This window comes from Oncorhynchus tshawytscha, linkage group LG22, assembly GCF_018296145.1.
Source record: "Oncorhynchus tshawytscha isolate Ot180627B linkage group LG22, Otsh_v2.0, whole genome shotgun sequence".
Lineage (NCBI taxonomy): Eukaryota > Metazoa > Chordata > Actinopteri > Salmoniformes > Salmonidae > Oncorhynchus > Oncorhynchus tshawytscha.
The window spans coordinates 4,250,553-4,269,428 of record NC_056450.1 but is presented as its reverse complement, the minus strand read 5'-3'; the positions used below and the strand labels follow the sequence as shown (position 1 = coordinate 4,269,428).

Here is an 18,876-nt window from a genome sequence, read left to right as displayed (position 1 = left end):
TTTAAAATTTGTCTCGGGATGTCTGCAGATCGTAGGCATAAAAGAATAAAAGAACTACATAAAAGAACTACAGCAAAATTGATACTGTGTGTAACGGTTCTCTTTTGGTGAAGGAGAGTCGGACCAAAATGCGGCGTGTAGATTGCTATCCATGTTTAATCAACAAACGTAAAACACGAATCAATACAAAAACTACAAAACAATAAACGTAGAAACGTAACGAAAACCGAAACAGCCCTATCTGGTGAAAACACAGAGACAGGAACAATCACCCACAAACACACAGTGAAACCCAGGCTACCTAAATATGGTTCCCAATCAGAGACAATGACTAACACCTGCCTCTGATTGAGAACCATATCAGGCCAGACATAGAAATAGACAAACTAGACATGAAACATAGAATGCCCACTCAGCTCACACCCTGACCAACCAAAACATAGAAATATACAAAGTAAACTATGGTCAGGGTGTGACACTGTGAGATTTCTGTGTAAAGACAAATACAGCACAGAGCTGTTTTAATGAGTGAGTTCACTTATAAGCCATAAAATGCGGCGCTTTTCCTATTTCCACTCAGCGCTACAACAAGCACTGCGGCAGTAATGAATGAGTAGGAAAGTGTATCTTTGCGTTGTTGTTATTGTTAGCGACTTGGGTCTTCTGTTCATAGGAGTAACAGCATGAATTTGTGCATGAGGCAGAAATAATGCAGTGCGACTCAAGTGTCTTTGGTCAGTGTCAGTGGAGGAAAGGGAGAGCGGCGGGATGTTGAGAGACTGACTCAGTTTGCTGCTCTCTCCTTCCATCAGATACAGGCATCATCAGCCCAGTAAAATAAAAAGCACATTATTTAAATGTATGCTCACTCAGCTGTGCCTCACAAGTAATACAACAACAGAAACTATTACAAGTGTGATCATATATCCAACACAATCTCATACTCAATTCGTGGAAATATGTACAAAAAGTATTTCAACAGATTTTGTGTGTTTATGTGTGGCTTAATTCCTGTGAAAATACACACAAGTATTGGAGCAATGCATTTTGGGCAATGGACTTACTTTTTTTTACGTCGTATATGTATTTATATAAAAAACAAACGTGTTAACCCAATATTGTTAATCAACCAAGTTGTCACCGAAATACTTCTTTTGCACAATTCTTTGGGATACTGGTGCTATGTCAGATTTTATGATGGTTGCCAAATTGGAGTAAAACTCTGTTTTTGTCTTTTTTTGTGGTATCGATTAAGGTATTTGATAGGGGAACGGGGATACATTTCATGATTGGAAATTAATTAATCAATAAATGCGGGGAAACAGAGACCTGCAAAAAAATCTGATGCTTGACGCTACAAGCTTGGCACACCTGTAATTTAAGAGTTTCTCCAATTCTTCTCTGCAGATCCTCTCAAGCCCTGTCAGGATCGATGGGGAGCGTCGCTGCACAGCTATTTTCAGGTCTCTTCAGAGATGTTCGATCAAGTTCAAGTCTGGGCTCTGGCTGGGCCACTCAAGGACAAGCCATTTCTGTGTTGTCTTTGCTGTGTGCTTAGGGTTGTTGTCCTGTTGGAAGGTCAACCTTCGCCCCAGTCTGAGGCCCTGAGCGCTCTGGAGCAGGTTTTTATCAAGGATCACTCTGTACTTTGCTCTGTTCATCTCACCCTCAACCCTGACTAGTCTCCCTGTCCCTGCCACTCAAAAACATCCCCACAGCATGATGCTGCCACCACCATTCTTCACCGTAGCGATGGTGCCAGGTTTCCTCCAGAACAGGCAGTTAACCCACTGTTCCTAGGCCGTCATTGAAAATAAGAATTTGTTCTTAACTGACTTGCCTAGTTAAAGGTTAATTTTTTTTTTTTAAAGGCCTGATAGGTGGAATGCTGCAGAGATGGTTGTCCTTCTGGAAGGTTCGCCCATCTCCACAGAGGAACTCTGGAGCTCTGTGGAGTGACCATCAGGTTCTTGTTCACCTGCCTGACCAAGGCCCTTCTCTCCCGATTGCTCAGTTTGGCCGAGCGGCCAGCTCTAGGAAGAGTCTTGGCGGTTCCAAACTTCTTCCATTTAATAATGATGGAGGCCACTGTGTTTTTGGGGACCTTCAATTGCTGCAGAAATATTTTGGTACCCTTCCCCAGATCTGTGCCTCAACACAATCCTGTCGCGGGACTCTACGCACAATTCCTTCAACCCCATGGCTTGGTTTTTACTCTGACATGCACTGTCAACGGTGGGACCTTATTTTGCATTTTTTATTTAACCTTTATTTAACTAGGCAAGTCAGTTAAGAACAAATTCTTATTTTACAATGCCTTTCCAAATCATGTCAAAATCAATTGAATTTTCCACAGGTGGACTCCAATCAAGTTGTAGAAACATCTCAAGGATGATCAATAGAAACAGGATGAACCTGAGCTCAATTTCGAGTCTCATAGCAAAGGGTTTGAAATCTTATGTCAATAAAGTATTCCATTTTTTTTTTTTTTTCATACATTTGCTAATATTTTTTTTTAAATCTGTTTTTGCTTTGTCATTATGGGGTATTGTGTGTAGATTGATGAGAAAAACAACAACATTTTAATCAATTTCAGAATAAGGCTGTAACGTAACAAAATGTGGAAAACGTCAAAGGGTCTGAATACTTTCCGAATGCACTGTAAATAAATGTGGAACACAAAAGTTAGTTTAGAACATCATTGCCCATCATGCATTGCTCTAATAACTTTCAAAAGATTAATCTGAAGTTTATTCCGAAATACAAAAATTTTGTGAAGTTGCACAATTTTTTTGTATTTTCCTACGAATTGAGTGGCACAAAAATGTGTCTTTTCAAACAAATTAAGACACACAAAAATGAAGAAAAACACACAAAATATGCTGAAGTACTTTTTGTACATATTTGCACGAATTGAGTGTGAGATTATGTTGATATAGCCTACCATTTTTGCGATGATAATTTATTGGGCCTATAGTTTACTGCACAAACCTCATTGCTACAGTCCTGTTATTAATTGGTTAATGTTACATAGGCTTATGTTTTTAAGTTGTGTTAAAAAACAAATATGAGCAGTAGATCTCGGCTTGCATTTTGACTCAAACTGATCTTGACTCAGAAAAGGTTGGTGACCACTGTTCTAGAGTTTTCTGTTAACACTATTCCCACTATTCACTATTCCCACTAACACTATTTCCTTTACTCTGTCGATTGTGATCGAATCAACGCAATATTAGTCACTTTCAATGCAACATATCGAAACAAAACAAACTATGCAAGAGTTTTGGTTTTAGGCAGAACGCATCGGAGTAGGATTCCATTGCATTGGCTCACACGACTCAGCCCGTACTCTACTCAGACCGGTGTGGCATAACCAATCAGAGTTGCAGTAGACCTATATGCAAATAGACCATATATGGATCTGTGCCATTTACTTTGAACTGGACTGTGTTTACAGCATGAGCAGTTGTGAGTAGATGCACTTGTTTTGAGATAAAAGTGAGAGCTGCATGTAGCCACTTGTGCACATTATGTTCCTATCCTTTTCTAGTTAGTGAATTATTAGCCCAGTTATATAGCATTTGTAGTTAGCAAAAGGGGAGTGATTGCTTCCTAGAAGAGCAAAAGCCATGTAGACATTTCTAGACATCTTTGAAAAGCGAGTCAGGCAAAGAGCTTTTTTTTGTTTTACAGAGGCAGTGTTGTATTTTGAGACAGGCTTGAATAAGCTAAATAACCAATAGGCAGAGGGTAGCATTATTTGTCTGATTCTTTATAATAATGGTATGGAAATAATAATGAATTTTATTTTGTATAGTAGTTTCTTGCATCAAACACAACATTTTCAGTCACCTTATCTAAAGGACAAGTGGATAAACAGGTTACTGTCAAGCCCTGCATGTTTTTTTTCTCCAAAAAGTCTAATGGAATGTAGGCCTACATTGAACACCGTACATTGGCTGCTATTGTAGGTTGAATGATAGAACAGCTATTTCCAAGTTAAAATGTAATGGGATGCATTTTCTTCATTGTTTTTGGTGGTATGCCACATTAGGCCCACATTATGATCAAATAGCCACAGTAGCCTACTTGGCCAATGTTAAAATGTTAACTTAAAGCGAGTACAGCCTCGGTGTTCACAGTAAGCTGGAGGTTGCACAGAATTTTCACAACTTTCAAGTTTGTGCTAAGCAGACCTGAAATTTGCTCAGTGCTGAAAAAATAGAAGGGAACATTGCACACAAGTAAATGAGCTTACAATATAAAAACAATCTTTTTTTTCTCCAAAAATGATGCATGGCCATCATATTTCCAATCTTTATCATATAAAGAATGTAACCAGCTACATTTCCTAATAATGGTTTGCTTGTAGTTAATCTTGCATTTTACGGAGAAAAGTCAGAGCGCTGCCTGCTGGTAGAATGAATGCCAGTTCGTGAATTCTTATCGAAATAGAGAAGAGCAACTGAAGCACAAAATTAGTCTGATGCCGAGCAGAGATTACAACAATCTCTGTGACAAATCATATGCTTATCAAGCACAAAGAAATGTTCTCGGAGTGGAACAAGCAGCAGCAATCATGAAACACATATTTTGCCAATGCAAAGCGAAACTGTGACTCCCACTAGAGCCGAGCAGGTAATACAGCTCATGGTTTCAATGAATGATTCTCAAATTCTTATTGACTGAATGTACCAGTCAAAAGTTTGGAAACACCTACTCATTCAAGAGTTTGTCTTTATCTTTACTATTTTCTACATTGTAGAATAATGGTAAAGACAACAAAACTATGAAATAACACATGGAATCATGTAGTAACCAAAAAGGTATTATGGTAAGAACAGCTCAAATAAGCAAAGAGAAATGACAGTCCATTATTACTTTAAGCTTACAAGCTATTTGACCAGTCAATGCGAAAAATGTCAAGAAACTAAAAGTTTCTTCAAGTGCAGTCGCAAAAACGATCAAGCGGTATGATGAAACTGTCTCTCATGATGACCACCACAGGAAAGGAAGACCCAGAGTTACCTCTGCTGCAGAGGATATGTTCATTAGAGTAACCAACCTCAGAAATCGGCAATTAATTGCACCTCAGATTGCACCTCAGAGTTCAAGTAACAGACACATCTCAACATTAACTGTTCAGAGGAGACTGTGTGAATCAGGCCTTCATGGTCAAATTGCTGCAAAGAAACCACTACTACTAAAGGACAAAAATAATAATAAGAGACTTGCTTGTGCCAAGAAACATGAGCAATGGACATTAGACCGGTGGAAATCTGTCCTTTGGTCTGATCGGTTCAAATTTGAAATTTTTGGTTCTAACCGCAATGTCTTTGTGAGATGCAGAGTAGGTGAACGGATTATCTCCGCATGTGTGGTTCCCACCGTGGAGGATGCATGGAGGATGAGGTGTGATGGTGTGGGGGTACTTTGCTGGTGACACTGTCTGTGATTTATTTACAATTCAAGGCACAATTAACCAGCATGGCTACCACAGCATTTTGCAGCAATATTGCATCCCATCTGGTTTGCGCTTAGTGGGACTATCAATTGTTTTTCAACAGGACAATGACCCAACACACCTCCAGGCTGCGTAGGGGCTATTTGACCAAGAAGGAGAGTGATGGGGTGCTGCATCAGATGACCTGGCCTCCACAATCACTCAACCTCAACCCACTTGAGATGGTTTGGGATGAGTTGGACCGCAGAGTGAAGGAAAAGCAGTCAACAAGTGCTCAGCATATGTGGGAACTCCTTCAAGACTGTTGGAAAAGCATTCCAGGTGACTACCTCATGAAACTGGTTGAGAAAATGCAAAACTGTCATCAAGGCAAAGGGTGGTTACTTTGAAGAATCTCAAATATAAAATATATTTGGATTTGTTTAACATTTTTTGGGTTACTACGTGATTCCATGTGTTATTTCATAGGTTTGACATCTTCACTATTATTCTACAATATAGAAAATAGTAAAAATAAAGAAAAACCCTAGAATGAGTAGGCGTGTTCAAACTTTTGACTGGTACTGTACTTCAATTCATTTTTTCAACTGGCACCAGGAAACCTTCAGACGAGTCCTGTGACGCCTGTGGGCGTCCTAGAGCAAAACAACTGACACATACATGTCCATGAGAGTAATGTTTCTTATATGTTACGAATTACAATTCGTATGATATGTTAGAAATTTGCTAAATGAACAATATGTTTTTGCTTTAACGCTGCAATATGTAACTTTTTTGGGCAACCTGACCAAATTCACATAGAAATGTTGAGTTATAGATCTGCCATTCACATTGAAAGCAAATCTAAGAAGCGGTAGATCTGTTCTATGTGCACTATTTCAGCTTCATACAGCTGAAAATACTATATTTGGGGTTTTGAAAAATAATTTTCTTAGCGGTTTAGATGGTACAATGATTCTCTACAGAATGAGTGCTTGTTTTTTCACATAAACTGAAATTAGGCAAACCATTTTGAATTTTAGCAACCAACCAGGAAATGGCGAAGCGATTTCTGCATATTACACCTTTAGGTAACCTTCTGTCTTATGTAACCATATCAAAGGTAACATATCATACTATACTGAACAAAAATATAAAAACCACATGTAAAGTGTTGGCCTCTGGAGCAGTGGAAACGCATTCTCTGTAGTAATGAATTACACTTCACCATCTGTCAGTCAGACAGTAAAATCTGGGACTGGCAGATGCTAGGAGAACACTACCTGCCCCAGTGCACAGTGCCAACTCTAACGTTCGGTGTAGGAGGAATAATGGTCTGTGGCTGTTTTTCAGGTCAGAGCTCTGTGCAGTCCAGTCACCATGTCTAGATGAGTTGGGGCTGTTCAAAGGGCAAGGGGGGGGGGTGCAACTCAATATTAAAGTAGTCCTTTAATGTTTTTTGCAATCAGTGTAGATTGTCATTATGGAGACACCTATTGGATAAATGTGGCAACTCCTCTTTTGCTACAATGAAAAAAATAAAAACGTTTTCAAGCCTTGTGGGCGGGTTTTGTGTGTTCATTGGCTTAGACATTTAGCTAGACCTGGCAACCCTGGCTGTGTCTGTTGGTTATAACAGAAGGCGATCGCACGACTTTATGGGCAGAAAGAAGAAAGAACAGAAACACACAAAGCATGGCTGAACAGACAGATGCAAATCATCTCAGATGCTAGCAGTGAGAAAGAAGCAAGCAGCCCACGCAATTACTTTCCAGATCTCAATGGCAAAATACGCCTTATCTACATCAAAAACAGGGCAATCGTAAATGAGAAACCTTACACATTTGAACGGACGACGGAGGCGTTCAAATCAATGGATTAAATCTTTGTACAGCAGCTCCTCAACCTCATCTATGCTGGAAATGTGCAGCAGTCAGAGCGTTTGGTTTCCATAGTAACTACGGAAACACGCTGCCACGAACAAAAGGTAGTACTGGCTCGCGCGTTTATTACAGACATAATCATCCTAATATTAGCCTGTATTAGCATGCACTATGCTTTAGAAGTAAATTTGTAAGACTTTCTCAAAACTAGTGACAGTAGTTTACTTGATACCAGTAGTTGGCTGCGCTGTATTGAATTACAAAAATGGGGCCAGTGCACAGCAATGTGTATTGTGTTCTTGAGAGTCTCTTGCCTATTGAATTTTAATAGCCAACAAATTGGTTAGCTAACACACTGAAGAAATGTAGGTCAAACTATATATCAGTTACTATAAAGAATAGCTAGCTAATGCTAGAGTTCCTTTTTTGGTATATAACTTTAGTAGCTTGCAGAGACAGCAGCTATAAGTTCTCTAGCAACAAGTAACAAATAAACAAAGTGAACTGGCTGAAAACCTAGGAGGACAGTGGGGGTTGTAACAAACATAGAGGACTGAGCAAGCTTGCCTTGGCACACATTTTTCTCTGGGGAAAATGTACCTTATTCAGTTGAGCTCACAAAATGATTAAAGGTAAAGGTAAGCCAAATGTATATTTCTCAGTCATCCAACTTTAAAGAAGCAATCAGCAGTGGTAAACAACAGCAGATCCCTGACCTTTTTTCTGTAAAAAGATGAGGGATGGGGCTGGAGAAATGTAACCACTCTCAAATTCATAGACAGAGCTATGGATGCAGGACTGACCATCCATGCATGATATCAAAACTATAGTTTTAACCATGTTTTGAAGCTATATAGTGTTTGTTTACATTTACTTTGTTTACAAACATTGAAATAAAACAAGCTTATATTCTGGGTTCTGATGGGGGATGACATTTGAACTAGCTAAGCTCATGAGGCAAGTTATATTCTTCATTAATGAATGCGTACATATAATTAATTAATAAGTAAAACATTTTTTACTGCTGATTGCCCTTTTAAGAGTGTGCTTTATCATTCATTTCAACTTTAACATATAGCTTTGAAATATTTTAGAGATAATTTGACAGGCTCAATCAATTGTGTTACTGTATTAGCGGAACTAGAGCCACTATAGTGTTACTATAGTTGCGGTACAGCTCTTTGTGTTATTGCCCTAAGAGCTAGGCTACTTATGCTAAGTTTGACTTCTCATATTTCAAGTTCACATTGGTTATTCTGGTCAATTTTGTTGTGGTATTTTAATAAAAAATAATCTCTAATTTTAAACTATGATTCTATATAACATGTGTTTTTCCCCCCAATTGTGGACAGTCATATGAACACTAGTGTTAATCACTGGAGAGCAGGGGGGCGTGATCATGACAGCCCTGGGACCTGCTGGGATAGGAGTGGCGGACCTGTGCCAAGAAGGAGACAAACTCTTAGAGACTGGAGAGTTGGGGAAGGCCACTGCTCTGTACATATCTGCCTTCAAGAGCCATGCTGGATCCACCATGGGTCACATGCGAGGCCTGGGGGGTTCCAGGTTGGCTAGGGTGATCTCCACTCTGGAGACCTGGCTCAATGGTCATGGGGAGATCCAGGCCTCCATGGAGGGCCTCAACAAAGGCCTGGCAGCTGTGTTCCTATCAACACTGAGCCCAAACAATGTGTCTGCCTCTCTTTTCAAAATGGAGTCCATACTTCAGGGTGCCGGTCAGGGCTGTGACGAGATTGTTGTACGCTGCTCAGCTTTGCTCGAAGGAAAGCAAAACCCATGTCGAGAGGGTTCCACTTGTGTGGTTTTGGAGTTAACTAGAGCCCTCACCTGCTTGCTCTCAGACCCCTACAGTCCCAAAGGCCCTAGGCTTTATCTCAAGGCTTTCCAAGACAATAAATCGGAGACTGTAAGACTGGTCAAGGGTAGACAAGCTCAGCACCTGCCCAAGATAGTGAAGGCCTTCTCTGAGCAGATTTTGCCAAAAAATACTGAAATTAAGTCTAGGGAGAGAGCGAGTGAGGTCATCGACATTGTAGCAGAAGCTGCCTCTGAATTCCTTGAGTTCTTAATGGCTGTTTCGCCAGGTGACACAGATGTGCAAGAGCTGCAAGCAACCTTCTTATTTTCATTAGGCAAGTTCGAAGAGAGCGCAGATGTTTATTCTGTTGCCTTGCAGGATCATTCACAATCACAACCAAAGTCAGGTACAGGCAAGGTGGTTAAGGGGATGCCAGCAGAAAGAAGAGCCAGTCTCTTGACCTGTAGAGCGGCCGCCCATTTCTCCACAGGGGGGCGAGCCACGGAGTCAAGCCGGGACCTTGGTGAGGCTTTTGGAGTCCACCCTGCCACAGCACGACTGCAGTTCCAAAGGCTCTTCGTGGACCAGGGGACAGGAGCGGCAGCCCGCATGCAACTGCGTCAGCAGGCAGAGAGAGGACTGTTGGGGTACAGGGAGACAGTCCTGGTCCGTCTTGACCTGCGTTCCTCTGAGGGCGTGGAGCTGCTGGACCCAGTGATCGCCCAGCTCTGGGCGCTGTGCCACCTGGAGTCCGACGGGGGCAGCAGAGAGTTGCGGGTGCGGCTGGCCGAGTGCCTCCTCCTGCGGGGCGAGTTCCGAGAGGCCCTCTCCATCTGCAGCCAGCTGGCGACCCACACCAACTCCCACACCCAGCATAGCTACCAGAACACAGTGCAGGTGCTGCGCGGCTACTCCCGTCTTCTCTCAGATGACCACAAGGGGGCCCTTGAGGACTTTCAAACGGTGATCGAGCACAAGGCACCCCACCCTTCCAGCTGTGTGCGGGCGCTGTGCGGCAGAGGCGTCCTGCGCATGATGGGGGGCCTGCACTACCTCACAGCCCTGGACTATGTGACGGCGAGCAGGTTGCAGCCCCAGGACACTGCGCTGACCGTACGCTGCTTGGTTCCCTGGAACTGCCGCGGGCTGCTGCTCACCGTGCTGTTGGAGCAGGCCAGGGTCATGCTGGAGGAGTGGACCGTAGATCACAGCTCCAGCCTCAGTCCCTTGGAACAGCAAGAGCACCAGCAGACCAAACAGCTACAGCCTACACAGACAAAAGATGGCTACAAAGAAGGGTAGCTAGCGCATGTGTTTCTCAGTGTTGAGGAAGCTACTCTGTTATCATTGTTTACCAAACTACCAATTACTTCACACTAGAAGAAGTTAAGATACAATAAAAATATAGTTCACTAAACTAAAGCTACTTAGAAAAAGTAGTTCTCGACATCCAAGCTACTTGGGGAAAAATGATCAAATCTTAATATGAAATTTCAGACTACAAATTGCAAGAAAAAGTTCACTCTAGGGTCAGGTATTAACAGAATGTGTAATTTAGACTATTAAACGCAAAAACCTTTATTGCCTATATTTCCCCCGTATTTTCTTATTTTTGCAAAAACAATTGTGTGTAGTTCCAGTAGTTAGCTACACCGTTACATGGCAAAAAAGTAATTAACTCCTGAAAACACTACCAAAATTGGAATTTATTTCAAATTCCACCAAGCTACTGCAAAATGTAGTTTAATTACTAGTTGAACTACATGTAGTTCCCTACTCCCTAACACTGGTGTTTCTGCATGTCACACATGGGGTACTTTAATGTGAAAGATCTCATAAAATAGGCTGCATCGTGAATTAGGCTACAACCCACAAGTTGGCTATTCTTTAGACAGTGCTTGAATGATCTTATATTCGTTTTTCATTCTTAAACCCTGTCTGTCAGAGAGTTTGTATCAATTTGAATAATTTTTATTGAATTAGAATTCAATTAGATCTTCATGACTTTCAGTGAGGGTTTTTTAATTAATGAATGTCATTTCAGTATCGGCTGATACCCTGATTGAACCGTAATTGAATCTCTCTCTTTGGCAGGACACCAGTTGGAGTCCACTCTCTGGCTGTTTTGCTGATGGAGTTACAGCCCAGTGCTGACGCTCCTCAGATCCTGGTGGCTGATGCCCTGTACCTGCTGGGCCGGATGGAGGAAGCGTATCGCTTGCTGTTGGCCATTGGGCCCAATAGCCCACGTGCACCCATCCTGGTGCGCCTCACCCTGCTACAACTGCACCGGGGCTTCCATAATGATGCCAACCAGGTCCATCATTATGTAAACATTGCTTTATGTGAAAGGGCAAACTATTATGTTTGGTGTTTCCAACATAAACAGTCATTCTAATCGTCCTAACATTTAAAAAAATATATTACCTACAGTATAAGATGTCTTTAGAACATTTGTCAGGAGACCCCAATATGACTACAAAAATACCTTTTTATACTGAAAGTCACTTGTTATTATGCACCAGCAATACACTTGACTTGGCCCTAAGTAACATTGTGTTCAAATTATACTTTTTAAATGTGTATAAATTCACACTTTACAAATGCTGTTACAGCTATCCAGAATTATATGCACATTTTGAAATTGTGGACAAATGTTCCCAAATTTGCCATGATAAACTAAAGAGCTAATGACTGCTATCAACTAACTCTGTGCTCATGCTTTGTCTGTTCTTCTTTCAGCTGCTGAAGAAGCTGATCCAGTGTGGTGATACGAGCTGCTTGCGCCCCCTGCTGGCCGTGGCGTCTAAAAAGGACCGGTTGCTGCTGCAGGGCTACTGCCACTCTGCCTCCAAACGCATCCTGGAGGGCCTGCAAGGCGAGTGCACCCTGAGGCAGGCCGTGGCCTATCTGTCCATCGCCATCATGGCCTCTGGTGATTGGCTCTTGTCATTTGGTCAAGCATAGGTCATAATTCTGGATACATGTTTTGTTGTTTAGGAAGCTCCTCCATGATAGTTAGGAATTCCTGCTTTTGTGACATTTATCCTCCATTCTCTTTTGTAATAGAAACTTACCTCCCCCTTGACAAAATTCAGATTTTCCAAATTAAGTTTCAAATTAAGTAATGCTGCCAGATTAAAATTAGGGTTATACTGTATTTTGTTTGCGGTAGATGCATCTCTGAATCATAAACACTTGATAAAGGGTCTCTTTTTTAGTGTAGCTTCGTCGTTATGTTTCGAATAGGTCATAATAGTACAATGTACACTAAGGGTACAAAATATTAGGTGCATCTTCCTAATATTGAGTTGCACCCCCTTTTGCCCTCAGAACAGCCTCAATTCGTCGGGGCATGGACTCTACAAGGTGTTAAAAGCGTCCCACAGGGATGCTGGCCCATGTTGACTCCAATGCTTCCCACAGTTGTGTCAAGTTGGCTAAATGTCCTTTGGGTAATGGTGGACCATACTTGATACCCACGGGAAACTGTTGAGCGAGAAAAACCCTGCAGTGTTGCAGTTCTTGACACACTCAAACCGTTGTGCCTGGCACCTACTACCATACCCCATTCAAAGGCACTTAAATAATTCACCCTCTGAATGGCACACATACACAATCCATGTCTCAAGCCTTAAAAATCCTTCTTTAACATGTCTCCTCCCCTTCATCTAGACTGATTGAGTGGATTCAACAGGTGACATCAATAAGGGATCATAGCTTTCACCTGGTCAGTCTCTGTCACGGAAAGAGCAGGTGTACCTAATTCTTTGTACACTCAGTGTATATTTTACATATACTAACATTCATGACATTACAGGCAATACAACTAATGTAAGGTCTACTACTTGCAGGATGTGAGGCAGCAAACTCATTGATGGAAAGGGCCAGGTGCTATGTCTTGTTGGGCCAACGCAAGACAGCCATCTTTGATTTCAGTTCCATCTTGAAAGAGCACCCTGACCATGTACAGGCCCTCTGTGGAAGAGGCTTCACCTATCTCATGCTAAACCAACAGAAGGTACTAGGACACAAAAATGGGGGATACTTATCCTGCTGTACATGCAGTGCTAATATTGCTTTTTGCATCAGCATTAAAGCAATTGTTTTAAGGGCTCTACATCCACATTGACAGCTTCTGATTGACAGATAACCTCAAGACGATTATAAAAATGTCTTTGTTTTCCAGGAATGCACTCAGGATATACTGGCAGCACTTCAAATAAGCATGGACGCCGTCACCAAAGACATCCTATCGCTCAAAGATAAGGCAAGGAAACTGGTCTGTGATTGGCTGCAGCAGTACTGCCGGACCAATCTGTCGGAGATCCTGGCGGCTAAGTCCGTCCCCTGCCAGGAAGAAGAGCTTCGAGAGGCCTTTCTAATTGGAGGAGTCCTGATGAGGACTGACTGCCGAGACACCAGATGTCATCTCCTCTACGTAGATATACTATTGGCCAAAGGTGAGATTGGCACTTGGCTGACAGACTCTCACTTATCTATCATCAGTGAGTGCTCTTTTTGGATAACTTTTGCCTATCCCAGCCTAGACCATATGCCCTATGATTACACCTATGAAGTAATCTCAGATTTTCACAAGTGCATAGGACGTAGGTTTTATGGGTCCACTTGGGATTTAGCCTTTGTCCTGTTCTTCCCTAGAGATGACACAGTATGGACAGTGTCTAAGCAGGCCTACTTTTAGGAAGGTTTTAGTTTAAGTATATTTTTGTAAAGTTGCTTTTCTTGATGATGCTGTTATATGATACCGGATCAGATTCATTTGTAGATTGACCATACTTAAAAGTACAGCAGAAGAATGGTAGCATCTGAAAGTAAACTGGAAGTGCTAAGCTGTGCACAATTAGTACATGTAGCTGTTTTGAAATATCTGCCCCTGTGATCCAGGTGAGGTGAAATCAGCAGGAGCTCACCTGGCTCAGGTGTTTGGCCAGGATCCCCGGGAGGCTGCAGCTCAGGCCAGGGTGGGCGTGGTGGAGGCCTGGCAGCAGAATTACTGCGGAGGCGGCGCCAGGCTGAGCAAGCTGACCGAAAAGGAACCCTCTACTCTGGACTTCCTGCTGACCCTCATTCCCCCGATTCACAGGAAACGCATGGCACAAGTAAAAACAAAGACAACAAACACCTATAGACAAATCAGATTGCTAACTGTTTTATATATCACTTTTTCCCCCCACGCAAGACAAAGCAACTCTTCTTACAAGAAAAACCAATCAACTCTTATTACAAGACAAAACAATCAACTCTTTTTATTTATTTATTTATTTATCCATTATTTTACCAGGTAAGTTGACTGAGAACACATTCTCATTTACAAGCAACAACCTGGGGAATAGTTACAGGGGAGAGGAGGGGGATGAATGAGCCAATTGTAAACTGGGGATTATTAGGTGACCATGATGGTTTGAGGGTCAGATTGGGAATTTAGCCAGGACACCAGGGTTAACACCCCTACTCTTACGATAAGTGCCATGGGATCTTTAATGACCTCAGAGAGTCAGGACACCCGTTAACGTCCCATCCGAGAGACGGCACCCTACACAGGGCAGTGTCCCCAATCACTGCCCTGGGGCATTGGGATATTTTTTAGACCAGTGGAAAGAGTGCCTCCTACTGGCCCTCCAACACCACTTCCAGCAGCATCTGGTCTCCCATCCAAGGACTGACCAGGACCAACCCTGCTTAGCTTCAGAAGCAAGCCAGCAGTGGTATGCAGGGTGGTATGCTGCTAGCCATCTCTTACGAGATGTAACAGTCAACTCATCATAATATGTACTCACACAATTATGTCTATGTTACCATAGGCAGCAGCTCATGAAGCAGGCAGTGTCTCAGCGAGTGGCCATTGGGAGCAAGCCTTGGCCCTTCTGACTGTGGCTGTGCAAGCCGTGGCAGAGCTTCAACCGCAGTTCCTGCGCCAACGGGCCGCTTGCCTCGCCCAGCTCGACCTGCATGAACGGGCTGTGGCCGACCTGGACCGGGTCATCCAGAGCCACGGTGACCCCTCCGACGCTACAGTCTCCGGAGCCCCAGAAGAGCCTCACGTCTGGGCAGATGACCTGTGTCAGCGAGGCCGCAGCCTGGTGCTGTGCTCCCACGAGGGGCCCGCCCTGGACGACTTCAGCCGGGCCCTGGAGCTCCACCGGGGCCAGGCTTTGCAGTGTGTGGAGGCCGGGCTGGGGAGGTCCCGCCTGGCCGAGTGCTTCCTGCGTATGGCCCTGCAGCACTACGGAGAGCAGCAGCTCAGTAAGGCCTGGAGGTTGACCGAGAGCGGCCTGTTGGTGGACAGTGAGCACATGGAGCTGCGCAGGCTCAGGGCCAGGGTCAAGCGGGAGCACTGCAGCCCCTGCATTGTACACTAGATTAGTGTACCTTTGTAGTGCCTTTGTCCCTTGAGATACCATTGTACTGTACTTTGGAAGAAACCCTTCCAAGTAAAGCTCACTTAAAGTAACCCTATGACAATTTGTTTTTATGTACACTAAACCTCAGTTGATTGCTTACCGTGAAAATATTTAGAATGTCAAAGGGAAAGCTGCATCTTATTCAGAATGAGGATAATGAGCATTTCCCTTGGGTAGTATTTTTGTAAACATGGAAAAGTCATAGAATTTATTTGTAATATGTGAGTATTTTGCAATCACATTCCTGACATTTAATAGGAAATGGCGTGGAAACAATGGATATTCCCTGGTGCTTACTTCAATTAAATATACTTGATACCTGGCCTATATGGTGCCTTGTGGTGGTTGAAAGAATCCCAAAGGAACAAACAAGTAACACAGGTTATTTCTGTGTAATTACGTTGGACTATTCTACTACATAACTAGTAAGACTGTAAAGATGCAACTACACACAACAACTTTTGTTTTATTTTTGTGTATTTTTGAATTCGTGTAATAAACCAAATGTCTTCGACAGCAATTACTTTTTTTTTTATATTCAATTTGTTACATTCAAGTTAAAGACTGATTGTGTTTAGTTCATTCAGCTTCAATGTCATTGAGACAAATCATAATTTGTCATTTACAATTGCGGAATACCAGAGCACAGCATGTGAGAATTGATACAGAAATCTATACAACCAAAATATCACCGTGAGGTTAAATTGTTATTTTAGAAAGTGCCCATGTGCAGGTTTTACTTTCTAAGCGGCAAATTCAGACCTGAGACATGCAAACTTTTCTCTCTAATGAGTGCTCTGACATTGAACTTAAGCTTGGGTGTCACGGTCGTTTGTATAATTAACGGACCAAGGCGCAGCGTGCGTAGAGTTCCACATGTTTAATTAAAGAAACTCACCAAAACAATACAGAACAAAAACGAAATGTGAAGTCAAATGCAGTGCACACTGGCAACTACACACAAACAAACAAGATCCCACAAAAACCCAGTGGAAAAAAAGGCTGCCTAAATGTGATCCCCAATCAGAGACAACGATAAACTGCTGCTGCTGATTGGGAACCATACCAGGCCAACATAGACAAATAATAACCTAGATAACCCACCCTAGTCACACCCCGACCTAACCACCATAGAGAATAAAAGGATCTCTATGGTCAGGGCGTGACAGTAGCCCTCCCCAAAGAAGCGGACTCTGGCCTCATTTAAACGTCACCGGAAGCTCCGGACCGTGGATCGTAGCCACGGCAATAAAATGCAAATGAATTACTTAAAAATCATACAATGTGATTTTCTGGATTCTTGTTTTAGATTCCGTCTCTCACAGTTGAAGTGTACCTATGATAAAAATTACAGACCTCTACATGCTTTGTAAGTAGGAAAACCTGCAAAATCGGCAGTGTATCAAATACTTGTTCTCCCCACTGTAGATGTTTTCATATCCATTTTGGGGAAGGCAGGTTACTTTAGAAACACCAAATACAGAAAATAAATACTGAATGAGATAACAAGATTAGAATGTGTAGTCTGTATTAATACGTATGTTGTTCGAAAGAAACCTGGTATGGAATAAGAGGGATAATGTAATGATAATGATGCAAAATTAATAAATGAAGATACATATGGGAATGTAAATCTTAATGTAAATCATTCTCTGGTTTTTACTATGCAGAGACAGTTATGTATTGAGGCTCCATGTTGCCAAAGTAGGATTTCTCCCACTTAATCATCAGGCGTTCACAGAAGGTGCAGGAGACAGTTGTTGGCCCGTTAAGAAGCAGCCCCACCTCTTGCCATACAAGATCCCACAAAAACCCAGTGGAAAAAAAGGCTGCCTAAATGTGACAAGCCTCTGTCAATCATCCGAAATCAGCACTCCTACGTTTTGAGATATTTTTTGGACATAGGCACAGATCTATTGTAAACCCTGTTAGAACAGTAGCAGCAGATGGCTTGGTCACTCACACACACAAAGTACCCCATCATTTCAGGGTTATGAAGAGGGGAGGGTGCCAGACGCAGTAGCTTCTCACCCTAGGCAATGGTCCGGTAGTTGATGGCCTGGACGTAGATGTGTCTCTAAGCAAGATGTCACACACCCTTTGGAGTTGAGCTCCGCGTTACCAACACACACACATATTCAGTGAGTCTATCATACGTCCTTACATAACATTATCATGTAGACAATGATCAGCCTGGCTGCCAGTCTGTTTCTGCTCTCTTGCCAACTCATTATGGAATTCCACCAAGATCAGTGCTTATAGCATTATGGAATTCCGCAAGAGAGCATATAGTCAACAGGCTGGCACTGGGTGGTCAAATCCTTTGATATGCCATGTTGTTTCTGGGGTAGTTATACCAGTAAGTTTTATACCCATGTTGGTAACGTTAGTTTTAAAAGTAACTTGTTACGTTACAACGTTATTTACTGTGTTTACTTTTGCGTTACTAAAAACAGATGCATGATGCAGGTGTTAAGAAACATTATGGGAATAAGAACATGTATTTCAAAAGAACTGAATTAGCAGATTTTAAATTGTATTATTTTACTGGTAGTGTTAATAAATTACTTTGTTGAATTATTTACAAAATATATTATTTTAAATGAATGAACGGATTACTTAAATTGAAAAACTAACACGCTATGTTACTCCGTATCACAAAAAGCAAATCAGAATACACTTATCCCAGACACTGCTTCTACTTGTGGAATAACAAAGCTGGCATGATACAGTGCCTCTTGCACACAGTAGTAATGACTTAGGGCCCTGCATTCTTCTCTACTACCTGGCCTACTACAACATCAAGGTGTCACTGCAGTCTTTTTCAGGCACTCCCAAACCCCCCTAATCATTAGGTAATTAACACATCAGATAATTAAGTCAGATAATCAATCTTTAGAAAATGAACATCCCCTTTAGGGTCTAATTGTCAAAAAAAGCTTTCCAACAGAACTCATATAAATGACCCAGTTAGATGAGAGGTGCACAGACAATCTACATGCTTATAGAAGCTTAATTTGTGGTACGAAGATATAGATTTTCTTGATTCAGCTAACAAGATGTGGCAATTTAAAAAAATGTATTTTTACAAGTGGCTTGAGAAGAAACAATACATTTCTTGGTGCAGGAGGAAAAACTACCCCACTGAACAACAAGTTGAGAAATAGGCAGGGCCTTAGTAATGACACATGACTGGGGTGACATTGACACAGATAGGATATCCACTGCTTAAGGCTGTAGTTATAATAGAAAATGCATTACCCTTATAGGGATGATGTAGTATAACAGCAATGGAAGAGAAAGCGA

The 18,876-nt window shown here is 42.1% G+C and overlaps 1 protein-coding gene across 2 annotated transcripts; it reads left to right on the top strand.

Annotated features, from left to right (window-relative positions):
- The first annotated feature begins 7,061 nt into the window (after positions 1-7,061).
- ttc34 (tetratricopeptide repeat domain 34) lies at positions 7,062-16,084 on the top strand. Of its 2 annotated transcripts, none has more exons than XM_024383777.2 (8): positions 7,062-7,430; positions 8,679-10,443; positions 11,240-11,408; positions 11,888-12,080; positions 13,000-13,166; positions 13,335-13,608; positions 14,054-14,268; positions 14,971-16,084. In XM_024383777.2, the coding sequence occupies exons 2-8, from the start codon at positions 8,726-8,728 to the stop codon at positions 15,526-15,528; spliced, it is 3,294 nt and encodes a 1,097-aa protein (XP_024239545.1). In that variant the 5' UTR covers positions 7,062-7,430; positions 8,679-8,725; the 3' UTR covers positions 15,529-16,084. The 2 variants fall into 2 exon arrangements, with proteins under 2 accessions (XP_024239545.1, XP_024239544.1); XM_024383776.2 differs by having other exon boundaries at positions 11,240-11,462.
- Positions 16,085-18,876: the final 2,792 nt, after the last annotated feature.

Excerpts from the sequence above, each read along its gene's own strand:
- ttc34 (XM_024383776.2), top strand. The coding sequence starts at position 8,726 with ATGACAGCCCTGGGACCTGCTGGGATAGGAGTGGCGGACCTGTGCCAA. Across the intron at positions 11,463-11,887 it reads TCCATAATGATGCCAACCAG|CTGCTGAAGAAGCTGATCCA; the intron begins GTCCATCATTAT and ends TTCTTCTTTCAG. Across the intron at positions 13,167-13,334 it reads TCATGCTAAACCAACAGAAG|GAATGCACTCAGGATATACT; the intron begins GTACTAGGACAC and ends TTTGTTTTCCAG.